This window comes from Leuciscus leuciscus (genome assembly GCF_965113295.1).
Source record: "Leuciscus leuciscus genome assembly, chromosome: 2".
NCBI lineage: Eukaryota > Metazoa > Chordata > Actinopteri > Cypriniformes > Leuciscidae > Leuciscus > Leuciscus leuciscus.
Genome location: NC_138726.1, coordinates 47165088 through 47179922, shown reverse-complemented (window position 1 = coordinate 47179922; position 14835 = coordinate 47165088). Strand labels below are relative to the sequence as shown.

At 37.8% G+C, this 14835-nt stretch overlaps 1 protein-coding gene across 2 annotated transcripts in view; it reads right to left on the bottom strand.

Moving 5' to 3' along the window:
• The window catches only part of abhd17c (abhydrolase domain containing 17C, depalmitoylase), a 39994-nt gene that overhangs the window by 6330 nt on the left and 18829 nt on the right, over positions 1–14835 (bottom strand). For both annotated transcript variants that reach the window (XR_014201830.1, XM_082154979.1), the window contains exon 2: positions 10324–10503. Coding sequence is in view for 1 of the 2 variants with exons in the window: in XM_082154979.1 (XP_082011105.1) it covers positions 10324–10503 (180 nt within the window). In the remaining variant the exon portion in view is untranslated. The remainder of the gene's footprint in view (positions 1–10323; positions 10504–14835) is intronic.

The window sequence follows — 14835 nt, the reverse complement described above, 5'->3', positions numbered from 1 at the left end:
TTGGTCCCAGGTAAAAATTTCCACTTTATGATTGCGAAGAAATCTTTCTACAAATAGTTATTTTTTATATATTTCACAAAACAGTGAAGTCATATATCACAAGAAAGCTCTCATTCTAAGGAATTTGACGATGTAGTTTATTACATTGTGAGACAATCATAGACCAAAATATCTTCAAAAGAAACGCGCAGTGAAATTAAAATCAAACAGATGACAGATAAAAGTAAAAAAAAAAAAAAAGATTTACAAATGTTTCTTTTTTCTTTTTCAAATCTAGCGAAATGTGTGAAAGATCACAAAAATATTGGAAATTTTATTGGTATTGGTGTATCGATACTGCATAAAATTTATAAAAACAATATCAAATATTCAGAATTGACATGCATCGAAAAATCTATATTTTCGACAACACTACTGACTGGACGAGGGGTTAAAAAGATGCCCACGTTTCAATGAAGTTAATTTGAAAAGAGCTACATGGCCCGCAGAGAAGAGAAGGGAAGCAATACAAGCAGCGCCAATTCAAGATGACACTCACAGCATCTCTCTGTTTGTCTTTTCCCCTTGACTATAGGAGTCAACCATCACTGGCTCTCCCTCACTGTATTTTAATATTCAAACCATGCCACACTGCAGCCAGCAAATCTACAGAGACAGGCGAGTCATCAAACTTTCATTCAGCCTGACTCTCCATTCACAGCCTTTGCGAACATCCACACGGATGAGCTCCCACTCCTAAGTTCCACTGGTCTGCTGGATCTGGAATCAGTGACTGGAAGAGAAATCCTGGACTTGGCAGTGGTGGTTTCCAGAATTTAGACCACCGGATTTGCTTCCAGACTTGTAATCTAAGGATTGTTCAGGGTGTTTTAGTTTGTTTGAATGGGGTGTTCACACTGGCAGCGTCTTGAAGCGACCTGAGGTCAATCGTTTTCATTGAGGGCAGGTGCTGAACATGAGCGAATTTTGGAGAAAGTAGAGTAAAGTTCAACAATGCAATGTGATAACTACTGCAGAAAGTTGTCTGATAGAGTTGAGAACAAATGCCTACTCGCAACAGAGACCTGGGATGCTTAAATCACGTTTAGTGTGTTAACACCTTCAGCCAGGTACATGGCAGAGCGGCTTCTGTTGCATGTCTCTCAACACTGGTTCGCTGGCATAATGTGTGGGGGGGGGGGGGGGGGGGGGGGGGACAGCTGTTCTGCAAGACACTTGAGGAACATATGTATTACACTCATTGACTCATAACAATCAAATAACAGATGTGTTCATATTAATTATGAAACATCAGTCTCTATCGACCCCCAAATGCATAATTTCTTTAAAGGGGTCATATAATGCCATTTTTGTACAAGCTAATATGATTATTTAGGGTCTAAATTAAAAGTTTGTAATATACTTTAATTAAAAATTCTCATTAGTATTGTAAGAAAACACTCATTTAACCTGGTCAAAAACAGCTCTGTTTTCAGTACGCCGTTTCAGTGCATGTGTCTTTAAATGATAATGAGCTTTGCTCACCCCGCCCCTCTGCTCTGTGCCTACACCGTTTGTAACACAATAACCATAACGCGTTGTTCATCATAAACTGTGTTCCTTATTACAGCCAAGAACAGAACACCACAAATCGCTTAGACGACGCCATTCTTCTCCAGCATATCAATGCACTATGATGACAGACAGCTGCTCATGAGAGAGGGCTGGTCTGTGTTTGAAACGCTGCTGTCAATCAACCATCATGGGAGGGGCGTCGATATTGTGACGGCTTGATTTCAGAGAGGGTCAAACATATAAGGAGATTTAAAAAAAAAACACTGGATGGATTTTTATCATTGTATGATGGTTGTGTACAGGCACTGCCAACACACATTTCAGTACAATCAACTTGTAAAAGTGCATATATGATCCCTTTAAAGGCCCACTAAAGTGCCTTGAAACGCGCAGCATTATGTGTTGACGTAATTTCCACTGAAACAGGAAGACATATTGAACAGCTCCTCTCTTTTTTTAAAACAGCCAATAGAATTTAGTTCATATCACAGCTTGGCCAGAGCCGTTGAGCTTGGTAAAGCCGCAGTTTCCTCCCAATCTCCATCACATCGCTTTAAAATATAACATTCTGTGCAGAATTCAAAGGAAGATTAGTAAGAATTATTATTATTATTAGATGTAGTAGTAGTTGTATCACTGTAAAGTCATATTTAAGAAAAACAATTGTTTGCCAAATTGTGTAGCCCTACAAACTAGCACAGGAATCATGGAGCGGCGTTTTTGTTTGTTTTTTTTTACAAAAAAAAAAGTCAAGCTCAATGAGGACAAAAGACAAAAACAAAACCATGAGAGTTTTTTAATTCATGCACTATTTTTAAAGTTTTCTGAAGCCATTCGATAGCTTTGCACGAGAAACAGACATAGGTTGTTTTGTGAATGATGATCAAAATATTGGTCTAATACTTAGCTATCATATGACACTGTGATTTTACCCAGACAGATATGTACCTGGATCAACACTTTGTAGATCCTGAAACAACATTTCTGTCCAAAAGTTTAGTGCTAACCCTATCCCTACCCCTAAACCTAACCCTACCCATAAGTCAATCCCTAAAATCAGAGGGAAATGATCGGTGAACAACACTGATGTAGAAGCCCAAAATCCTGGTAAGCCTAAATTTTTTTTAAACTGTAAACTTGTCCCTAAAATTACTGGAATGTTGATCCAGGAAGATGTTGATCCAGGAACATGTTGTACTTGGTGAAATAACGTTCACCATCATATGACTTAAGACGACAGCAGAAAACATTTAACATATTTTTAGGTGCTTTATATATAGATTTGTTGCTGCTTGCAGCAGATGTGGTCATTATGAACTGTTATTGTATGGAAAGAGCTGCATGAAGATTATAAAAATTTTCCTTTGGTGCCCTATGAAAAACAAACAAACAGGATTTAAACCACATGAGTACAGTTTAGAGTGTCAAATTAAGCCTCGGACTTTGACCTTTAGCACTATCACAACCCTCACCTAACTCAATCTCAGGTGAGTCAATCTAAAGCAAAAACTATTTACTTTATCAGTGCTAATCCCCTTCAGTAACAAAACTTTCACTTAAAAAAAAAAAAATCCCAATTTTGAATCTGCATCTTTTGAATCCACTCCAAGATTTCACATTTTATTAAGGGAAACGGACGACGTGTTAAACCATAATGCTTTCGACAAATTGCAAGCCGGCGTCAAGACAGCTAGCTCATTAACACCTCCCGTCAGCTGGCTTCGTGTTCATTACGGGTCTTTGACGGGGCCGGCTGGCGAGCTATTAGAACACAGAGACGGTTCAATCTCTCACGACTGTAGCTTCTCATTATGAAACACTGACAAGTGCTGACGGGGTAGGAGAGAATCAGGCCACTCAACCTTCCATTCATCACCCAAAAGAGAGCGAGAAAAAGAGCATCTGCCTCAGAGAGAGAGAGAGAGAGAGAGAATCACTTTGATTACAATGAAGCGCGCCCCCGGCCATCGCTAATTTCACCCAGACTGGCGTAGAGAGTGAGCGAAACGAGACGAGAAACGAAACAGAGGAGGTTTCCGTCATTCTAGTTTTGTCTACATGTTTCTAAAGCCTCAACAACATTCTGTCTGAGAGCTACGGCTGTAATCTTCCCATTACAGCCCTTAATCTTGCAATTTGATCTTGTCGCAATTTAATTAGATTTAAATATGAGGTCGGATAAAACGGGATCAGCGATTAAGAGAGGTTCCAGACCGGTCGCTACCGTCTAATCGCGTTTAATCCAGAAATCCACATTCTGCTTTCCGATTCAGACCCAGCTTAACCGAGGCTTGACTTGTAAAGAATGACACGGATATTTTATTATTCTGACCTCCTTCTGTTCCTTTATCCCTTAAAGTACTGCAGAAAGAGATCAAGAAAATCTTTCATGAATAGTCACTTGGCAAGTTTAAACACAGGGATTGAAGACCTTTGAACTCCGCCAGAATTAAAAAAAAAAAGGCCTTGAAGAGTAAACCCATGAGTATCAACATCCAAATGAGCAGTCATGTGAGCTCCTTAGAGGTGTTACCCATAGACCTTTTGTGATGCCTCTTAAGGGCGAAACTTGATCTCAGCCGAAAAGTAGTATTCTAAGACTAAAGTTGATGACAAAAAAGTGAAACCAAAATCCATTAAGGCAAGTCAGTTCACTTGGCATGCATTGAAGCCTTTTACCTGAAAAGAAAATATAGGTAGAAAATATTAGCCAAAATATTAATGTCTTTGGGATTATGTGCATGTTGCTCTTTCTCCATACTGTAAATGCCAGCTGGTGGCGATATCTCGTCAGAAAGAGCTCACATTTACAACTGATGAGACGTGCACACCTGCTCTGATGTGTTATGAGATGCATGCTGAGAAATCAAGAAGGACAGCGAGCGCTCAGTCTCACTGATTGCAAATTCAGTTTACGTTCACTTCCTAATTGTGCAATTCAAATGCAGATGTGCTTGTACTGTCCAATTTGATGGTTATTTTCAGGTCACTTTGCTGTTTTTTTGCACATCAGTCAGTAAGATTATTATTTTTATTATTTTTTATTATTTTTCTGAAAGAAATTACTACTTGTATTCAGCACGGATGCCGTATATTGATCAAAAATGGAAATAAAGACATTTGTAATGTTTCCACAAAAATATTAAGCAGAGCACAAAATACAATGTTTGATAATAAGAAATGTTTCTTCAGCATTAAATCAGCATATTCGAATGATTTATGAAGGATCATGTGACACTAGTCTAATAAGCAAATACAGTAAAAACAGTAAAATTGTTAAATATTAAGTAAATGCAGCCTTAGTGAGAATTAAAAAGACTTCTGTCCAAATGTAAAAAAAAATAATAATAATAATAATAAAAAAAAAAGATCTAACAGACCCCAAACTTTTCAATGGTAGTGTATGTTATTGCCAAGTCATATTAATTTTAAAAAGTTAGTGTGCTCACTTTATTAAAATATATATATAAAAAAATATTATTCTAATCAAAAGCTATTATTCTAACTTAAGTGCATTGTATTTTTATTTTTGGCCCAACAGGTCTGAAATGTGTTCCTGCAATTTCATCCGACATAAATGGTATCATAAACTTTGCTTATTTTGCTCAAAAATGAAGCTACAAAAGCATTCTGGCTGGTCAACCTAACGCACTCAATAACAGGACAATGGAGAGCCTAATATGCGAGATTTCATGTGCTAAAGTTGCTTCCTACTTCCTTACAATTTCTCATTGATTTGTGGTTTGTCTGCGCCTCCTCACACAGTCCCTGCTGAAACAATTAATAAAAAAAGCAGGAATTCACCAAAAAAAAAAAGTCTCACGACATGTAGTCTCAGCCTCAGACGTCACACCCACGGACCGTTGGCTGAACGTCTAATGCATATGGAAAAATGTCACTGCACAATGACAATTAAAGTCCATTCTATTCTATTCTAGGTATTCCTTGGCCAATGAAAGCTGCTGTGCCGTCAGTCTGAAGGTCTGGCTACGCGACATGACAACATTTTTCATTCTGAATTTGAATGTTTCAGCAGCATGAGACATGAAGCTACCTATAAATACTGCCTTATTACTGCCAGAATAGACATTATTATAAACTAGAACATGCAGAGAGCTGAAGCGAAAGGGTTTAGCTGAAGCGAAAGGGTTTACGTGCCAAGTTGCACGGCGGGTCGTGATGAGGGTATATCACAACTGATATAAATGAGTGTGGAATAAAGATAGGTGTCCTCTGCTGCACAGGTGAGCTGTACACGCATCGGCTGTTTTTCACCAGCTTTATCTCAGAAGCCAGACATGGTAGTTACAGCCCGAGATGAAGGGAATGAGAATCGGAAACACCACACGTGTCACCTGACACATTCAAGGAAAAGAGATGCGCATTGACAGAAACAGGCAAAGGTGTCAACTATCACGACTGGGGGTTTCAAAAGAACTACTTTGATTTTACCAGGAATACTTGAAGATAATCTGTGTAATCAGACATGTCTCAAGCTGTGTAATAGAACCGTACGAGAGAAAATGGAGTTTCATGTTGAGTTTCATGTTGTCCTTCAAGGTTTTTTGACCAGTTACAGGGGTGGCTTTTAAGAGCAATTACACATACAGAAGTTCACAACAACATGTCCAAGCAAAAACACCTCCTGTCAGAGTAGACTTAGCGGGAGATTTACATTTGACAGCAAGGGCCAAAGTTTATCTCCTTGCTAATGAGACTGAAACTCAACCTGTGCGTGAGCGTATTTGCGCACTTATACTGTATAAGTCATATACAAGTGTTAATTGCTGACCTGTCATATTAGGCATGGCATTAAAGTTCCCTCACTCAGATCTTAGAATAGCAACACTACAATAGGCAGCCATTCATTTCTTTCCCTCTTATGCTGTAGTGTTATATTCCTTCATCCACATTTCACATCATGAAGACAGGATACACCACAGTTCAGAAGTATGGGGTCGGTAAGATTTATTAAATGTTTTAGGGAGAAGTCTCTTATGCTGAAAAAAAAAAAAAAAAAAAACCAGTAATAGCAAAATTACTACAATTTATAATATTTGAATACATTTTATAATGCACTTTATTCCTGTGATGCAAAGCTACATTTTCAGCATCATAACTCCAGTATTTAGTGTCACATGATCCTTCAGAAATCATTCTAATATGTTAATTTGCAAATATTTCTTATCAATGTTGAAAAACCGTTGTGCTGCTTAATATATTTTTTTAAACAGTGATGTAAATTTTTCAGGATTATTTTGATGAACAGAAAAGCTCAATATAACAGCATTTATTTGAAATATATATTTAACAATGTACAAGTCTTTACTATAACTTTAGATCAATTTAATGCATCCTTGCTCAATAAAAGTCAGTCGAAAGTGCACAATAAATATAGTTATTGTCTCCTAAAAGAAAAAGAAAAAATCAACTCTGAACCGCCTAAACGAGTCGTCTGTATTTAGAATCCTACTACTTTACGGTTCTATGTCACTAGATAATACATTTGCATAATGCTCGCCTATGTTGTACGCCGTCCACCCGCAAACTTGACCAGCCCTCAAACGTCATTTTACTGACGACTGCTTCTCAAATCTCGGAGTTCAACGCAGGATCCGCAAAACGCTACTCTTGAAATCAGTACCCAGTTTATTTGGACCAACTTGCTCCTCAGAATCACAACCTGTAAGTATGAATAATTATAGATTTATAAATAGATATTTTCTACCAGATTTTCAAAATATGTAGTTGTGTGTTAACTCACGTTATTTCTGTCTTACTGAAATAGTTCTTCAAATCAGCTGTGGCCCACCATTACTTAAAATTGTGTCTATTAATGCAGATTGTCTGCTGTTCTTACTACTTTGAGTAACGATAAAGGATGAAACAAGATCTGTTTTACAAACGTTTGTTACATCAGTCATTCACGTTAGTGCTCAGCTAACGTATGCACCGTTATTGATACAGTTCCCGAATGTGCACCACAATAATTTAGAAATATACACGTTTGAAGGACATACTCTTGTGAATGCTGATGGTGAGGAATTAGTTGCAAAATCTCATAATATACCTCAAAGTGACTAATCGACGTTATCATTACTGTTTTTACAGTGTGTACGATCGCTGAGGCCTGAGGACACCTCCTGAGCTGAAATTCAGTTATTGTAATGGTCGTTTAGTTTCCGACAAGCGCTGTAAGCGGTAGACCAAATCGCAACAGACTGGGCCGTCTAGCCAATCAGAGCAGAGAAGGCTCACGGAAAGGAGGGATTTAGAAAGACTGAATTATCGGACGAGTCATTTGAGATTCATTAAAAAATGATTCATTGAAAAACAAAGTACCCCCTATTATACTAATTGTAAGATTTTTATCTTATCAATACATAACTACCTGTTGCTTTTTTTTTTTTCACGAGTGGCAGTTTTCTAGTACAAAAGTTTTATTTTAATACATGATAAAAAATCTCAAATAGCTGACAGCCAGTTAAACTTTCATTGCATTACTCGGTGCCTGCAACCACTTTCACTTTTAAGAAAAAAAAAGAAAGAAAAAAACACAAATGGCTACAGCTGTGAGATACTTGAAAGCCATCAATTGACATACTGAAAGGAAGGAAAATGGCAACTTTTAGCACTTTATAGCTCAGTGTGGTTAAAATGTAAGCCACTTCCGGAGTTATAAAAACTCTCAGAGAAGTTCTAAAAGAGTATAAAATCAAAACTACAATTGGAAAAGAGGAAGTAAGGGAACAAAGCTTGAGAGATGGCGGTTAACTCCGATCTAACTCTTGTCTCATTCAGATTCCACAGTTTCCTGCAACCATCTGTGTGGGTAACACAATGAACTGTGTACAGCTTCAGGCTGTTACCAGTTACTGGTTTGATCCTAGATGCCAACTAACCGTTCAGTCCATTCATGGATCATCTAAAGCATATTGCACACAAATTTGGAACAACGCATAAGAAAAAAATAAGTACACCACCATTCAAAAGTTTAAGGTTGATATTTTTTCAATTATTTTATGCTCATCAAGGTTGCATTTATTTGATTAAAAATACAGTAAAGACAAATATTCAGAAATATTACAATTTAAAATAACCATTTTCTAGTGGAAGAATATATTTTAAAATGCAATTTATTTATTTTATGCAAAGCTGAATTTTTTGCATCACTGCTCCAGTCTTCAGTGTCACATGATCCAGAAATCATTCTAACATGCTTCTCAAGAAACACTATTATCATCAATGTTGAAAACAGTTGTGATACTTAATATTTTTGTGAGGAACATGATACATTTTTTCAGAATTCTTTAAATAGAAAGTACAAAAGGACAGCAATTATTTGAAATGAAATCTTTTGCGACATTAAAAATGTCTGTAACGCTTAGAATACTAGGGGCGGCCCCTAACAGTCGACTAAACGTTAGTCGACTAGAACAGGCTTAGTCGACCAAGAATTTATTAGTCAGTTAGTTGCAGAAAAGAAAAAAAACTCCACAGAAAGTGCCAAACTCCATGAGGGACAGATTGTAAACGGCGGGTCCATGTGGTAATTACAGTATGTCAGTCAGTAAATACAAACGTTCAACTCATCCATCAACCTGAAATATGGCTTATCATTTGTAACATGCGAGTAGCAACTTTGCATGGCCACTCGCTCTAAAGTTAACCTAGATAAATGTGCGCTATTAGAAGCTAAAGTATAGCGGGCTTACTGCATGACATGGAGGCGCCAGCACAATCACTTGCATAGCGGAAACCACTTAAAATGCTCCGTCATTTTTTTTTATAGATAATATATCATTCCAAACTGTAAAGGGCCTACTTTTATTTGTGTATGCTCACTATAACAACAAAAAGTGGTGCTTTTGTAAAATAAAGAAAACAGGATGCGCTTTCTGCCATCTCGGACTCCCTGAACGGCAGTGCGTCACATAAATTAACCGAAACTCAGCATATCCTTGCCTCAAAGACATGAGAAATATATCAATAGAAAGCTTGAAATGTAGAAAACAAATACTCTTATTACGTAATTTAGTTAAAATTTCTCTTTAAAGGCGCATCCAATATACTTTGGAGATGGCGAGTCAGCATTGTCAACTTCATCTTTGCAGCCGATACTGACTCAGAAAACACTAGTTCTTAAAAAAAAGAAAAAAAAAAAGAAACATTTTAATTGTTTATTAATCATTACTTTTGCCAGTGCTTTGCGACAAGCTTTATGCGTGCGCTTGAGTGGTGTGAGGCATATATTCCACCCCCAGTATACATTTAATTAAATTAATATAGACGTGCGATTAGTTGACTAATGGCATAAACAAACGACTAGTCGACTAGAAAAATCTTAAGTTGGGGGCAGCCCTAAATGTCTCATTATTCAATAGATAAAGTAACAATGAGCAATACATTTGTACAGTATATTACTCTGTTAATGTTAGTTAACAAAAATACAACTGTGCATTGTTAATTCATGTTAGCTTAGGGCCATTAAATAATATGAACAGATCCAACTTTAACATTAACCAAATTAACATTATGTGAGATTACTAAATGCTTCAGAAGTATGTTTCATTGAAGTAATGTAGTTCACTAATGTTAATAAATGGAACCTATACTGTAAAGCATTACCAACGTGTATTTACCGTCACTTTTGATCAATTTAATGAATCCTTACTGAAAAAAGAAAAATAATCTTTTCAACAATAGTGCAGCTAGAAGGTCCTGCGTTCACAAGCATTACATTCTGCATCACAGATGTTTGCATCTTACCTCGGGAAGGCATCAAAGCAGTAAGTTTTGCGGGTGTCAGGGAAGGCCACACGCAAGCCGGACATGAGGGGAGAGTGAAGGATCACTGCCGCGCACTCGTACCGGGATGCCAGGTCTACCGTCGGCACCGTCCCTATACTCTGACCGTACAGGATGATGTTTTCTGGGGTCACTCCATACCTTCAGAAGGAAAAAGAAAGAAACAACAGCTGAAAATCATCACGTTTCATATCAACAATTCCAAGCGTGGTACAAATCTGGCATCCACGTCTATGTGGGTGAACTCGGCAGAAAATACGTCGCAACACAAACAGCTTGAGCTGTTTACTTTGAATTACACTCGTATCTATAGCAACAATACGATTTGTGGAAAAATTTATTTCCATCAAGGCATATTAGACAATCCAATTGGACAAAATGGCATGTTAGGCCAAAAACAGAGGAGAAATCATTAAAAATAGAAAACATGATTTAAACCGACAGCATGGATTCAGACTCCCTAAAAAGAACTGAACGAGTCCCTGAGCTTGTGAACAAAGGACTTGGCTACGCTTTATTTGAAACTTTAAGATGCACTCAAAGGAAATGCTAGAGGCAATGAGCAAGAAGTCAAGGCTTAGGTGGAGAAAGAAAGGAAAAAATGTACTTTAGGTTTTTGTTCTCTGACTTTCCCGGCTGGTTTTGCAGTCAGGCCTGACACCTGATCAGCGGCAGCGGCCGCGAGGTGTGCACCGGGGTCACCGAAAGAAAGAAACCGTGTTTGATGCCTGACCTCAGATCAGATTTATCATAGGCTTGCCAAGGGCAGGGTGAGACAAGGTAGAGAAACAAAACAGCCGTGAGTTGGAAGTCCTCCATCTAAACACGGCGATACAAAAGTGTACCGTGGAGACCGCTGGCTACACAAGCCTCTGAACTGGACTACCCCTGCGAGAGCTGTGGTGAGATTTTATCAGGTAACAGAACATGAGGTCTCCATCTCCCACACAGACATACATTACAGGTTGAAAAGAGGAGGCAGAAACCACTCCAGTAAATAAACAACCACCCATGTGGCCGAGCTGATAGACACAGTGTGAAATTCAGGCTTGAATTCAAGTTTCTGGAGATGAGATGAGAGCCGAAAGAAAACACATCAACGAGGTAACTAATCTCCATCAAGAACAATCCACATTGTGAGTCAGCTAACATTTGGGAAAATGTGTTTGTGAACCATACTGAATGAACTGGATTTTTTTATAAGCATGGCTTATAAACTGAAACCTTATTTAGGTAATAGTTTAATAGTTAAACCAAAGTACTAAGTAGTAATTATCAATAACTTACATCATATAAAAATATGACATATGGACTTGTCATGTGACAGCACAAAAAATTTAAAATGTTATTCACCAAAAATCTCCCCCTTTAAGCAAGCACTGAAATCAAGTTAATCCATTCAAGTCACTGAGTTGTCAAAGCGCAAGTTGAACTTTTTGACTTGCTTAAGGTAAACAGTAAAATAAGAAAAATATATAAGAAAATATATAATTAAGAAAAATAAATAAACGCATAAATAAGAACATATTTACCACAATCTTCCATAGCCATGAGGGAACAATTTACCAGTTCGCATAAGCCTGTGTTACAATTTTGTTGTTCACCAAGTGTCTGTTCTTCGTACGTTGCTTAGAAGATCCGGCATCTGTCTAATCATCTCCGATGAATTAACAGATAACTGATCGTGATAACTGATCTCTGGCTAATTTGATTCTTCAAACGAATTTGTGGATTTGATTAAAATATCTGGATTAAGTTGTCTGAGATTACCGCGCGTTCTTGTGTTCATTGGAAAGGGCAGATGTATCGATACTCTACCCATGATCAGCAATGCAGCGACTGGCTGGCAGCAAGACAGCAACGTAATGATGACATTAAAAAAAGAACATCACACACACCTGACGAAAAACTCGCTGAATTTCTGGACCTATATAAGGAAACAGCCAAGCGACCAGAACCCACACAAAAGTTATAATAGATAAATGAGATATGTACTTTGTTACATGATTCCCAATTATTTCCATTATTTCACGATTTCTAGTATTTGAACAGGCTGTACATTTTTATTTCAATGGTGTACTTAGCAATTCATTGAAGTCTTTACTTTTGCTATGACAGCAACTCCAGGATAAGCTAGGAAGAAGCTAACAATCTTGGATCATACCAAATTGTCAACAATGAAATCCAGCTAATTGAGTAATCCAGGCTAGACGGATGTCTTTAACCGTTGCACTCGTGTCTTTTTGCAGCATCTTGCGCATGATAGCATTTCTACTAGGGATGTTAACGATTAATCGACGATCGATTAATTGCCGATCGATTAATTGCCGATTAAGCAGGTTAATCAGTCCACAACATGAGTCATATTTATTTTGTATCTGATTAATCTCATATAGGATGCGTTTCTTTGAGTTAAATAACACTCTAGCAAAGTGCTCCAGTTTACCGGTGTTTATTCAGCGCGCAACTCAAGCAGCAATGCACGGCTAATAACAACTATTGGGACTGTCATATTACATAACATGAGAACTATTTTATTAAATCATTGTGAAATCATTGGGTTTGGTTGCCGTCGATTACACATGTTCTGAAGAGCGTACACATTCTGACAAGCAAGCATCTGAGGTGGCGTTGGTAACACGTTGTGTTAGTCGTTATATTTGATTATTAAATAAGTCATTTAATTAAAGAGGCTATATGCAACTTTTTCCCCAAAATAAACGTAACAATAGCCTTTTTATTTTACCATTTATGACTCAAACATCTCCTGATGAGCATACTGACACCTTGTCCGCTCACAGTGGGTGCACCTATAAGCCTGTATCCTATTTTTTCTATTTTCTGTCGGGTCGGATTTTTCCCGCGCTGTCTGCGGATGTGACGTCAAGCGCGTTCATGTTAAACGTTTCAGATCACTCTGCCACCACCGCTAGTCAGCAAACAAACTTAGTTTCTCAAACAATATATGTATTTCACTGTTCTTACCTCTGTAAACATAATGTTGACTACTTTGCAGCGGATGACTTGTGAAGTGTGCACGTACGAGAGCGAGCAGAAAGGAAGAGCAGTTCCGTTTTTTGGCCACAGGTGTCAGTCGCGAGTTTAAATTTCAGAAAATCGCATGTAGCCTCTTTAAATTATAAATCACATCGAAACATTTTACAACCCTACTAGCCCTTTATTTAGATTAAAACCCCTTCCTCATGTCATTTTGAGCAGCATTTGCAGACCATGTCATACTGTTGGCCATATGCCACTGCAGCAGGCGCATATTGTAGTATTAAGGCTAACAATTAATTGATAGTTAATTTAAACGACGATCAATCGATCATGGGAATTTGTGAAAATTGGCATACCTAGTCTCTACGCAGCGCTCAAGGTAAAAGTAGTTCAACTTGCGTCTTATGTTTTCAACCATGAAAACACATTCAGTGTGAATGTCTTGAGGCGCCGCAACAATAGTTTGACAGTTCATGCAAATTACCTGGCACTGTGCCACACATCACGATATTATTATGATTTAGATTAATCGCACAACCCTACAAGGTTCCTGAATCAAACAGATGCAGTCACAGCATTCAACGGACACAAGAACTTTCCAAATGGAATAAGAATTTAGAACTGAAAGAGAAGTTTAAAAATGTGAGCAGGAAGTCAGCACACTTGCTACTTCCAAAAAGTGTCCTATAAAAATGAATGCAAGGGCATGTCATGGAGTCTTCAGAGAAGTTACAAAGATCCTTGGATGACAGCTGAGACTGGTGTCCCACTACAGGATCTTCCAGTCTTCTTTTCATTTATGTTTGAGGATCAGAGAGTCTGCGTGTTCAGGCATCTCTCAAAGGACCTGCAGGATCTCCTATCTCTTGATAATTCACTGATCTACCAAGACCCGAGAAAAACACAGCACAAGAACAAAATCAGAGGACAAAATCAACATATTGCTGTCCATCTTACAACTTGCAGAAGACCACCAAGACATTTAACAACACCACTGCTGCAGTGCTGTGTAAACGGAGAGGACAAAAGTTGAACTTTTCAGTGAAAAGTACATGCTGTTATGTTTCAAGAAAAACAGCACACCACAAAACTCCAGAAGGATGTCAAGCTGGAAAAAACTCAAACAATCATCAGTAAATGCAACAAAGACACAAAACACAAGGTTAAGGCCTGTTCACACCAAGAATTATTATAATTATATTCTGTTTTTATTCTCTGCTATTTTAGAACTACATCTTTATCATTATCTTTATAAAGAATATAGTTATTGTCCTTGGTGTGAACAGGCCTTTAAACAACAACTACATCACAGAATCAAGAAACTTAATCTTTGCTGAAGGCCCAGATGAAAACAGAAACTCTTGGAGAAGGATGGAACAAAGCTGGATATCAGGATTCTGGATGAGTCAAAATTAGTATGGATGAGCAAACGTGCAGTTTGGAAAGGGAACCGGTCTCTTTTCAAGCCTCAAT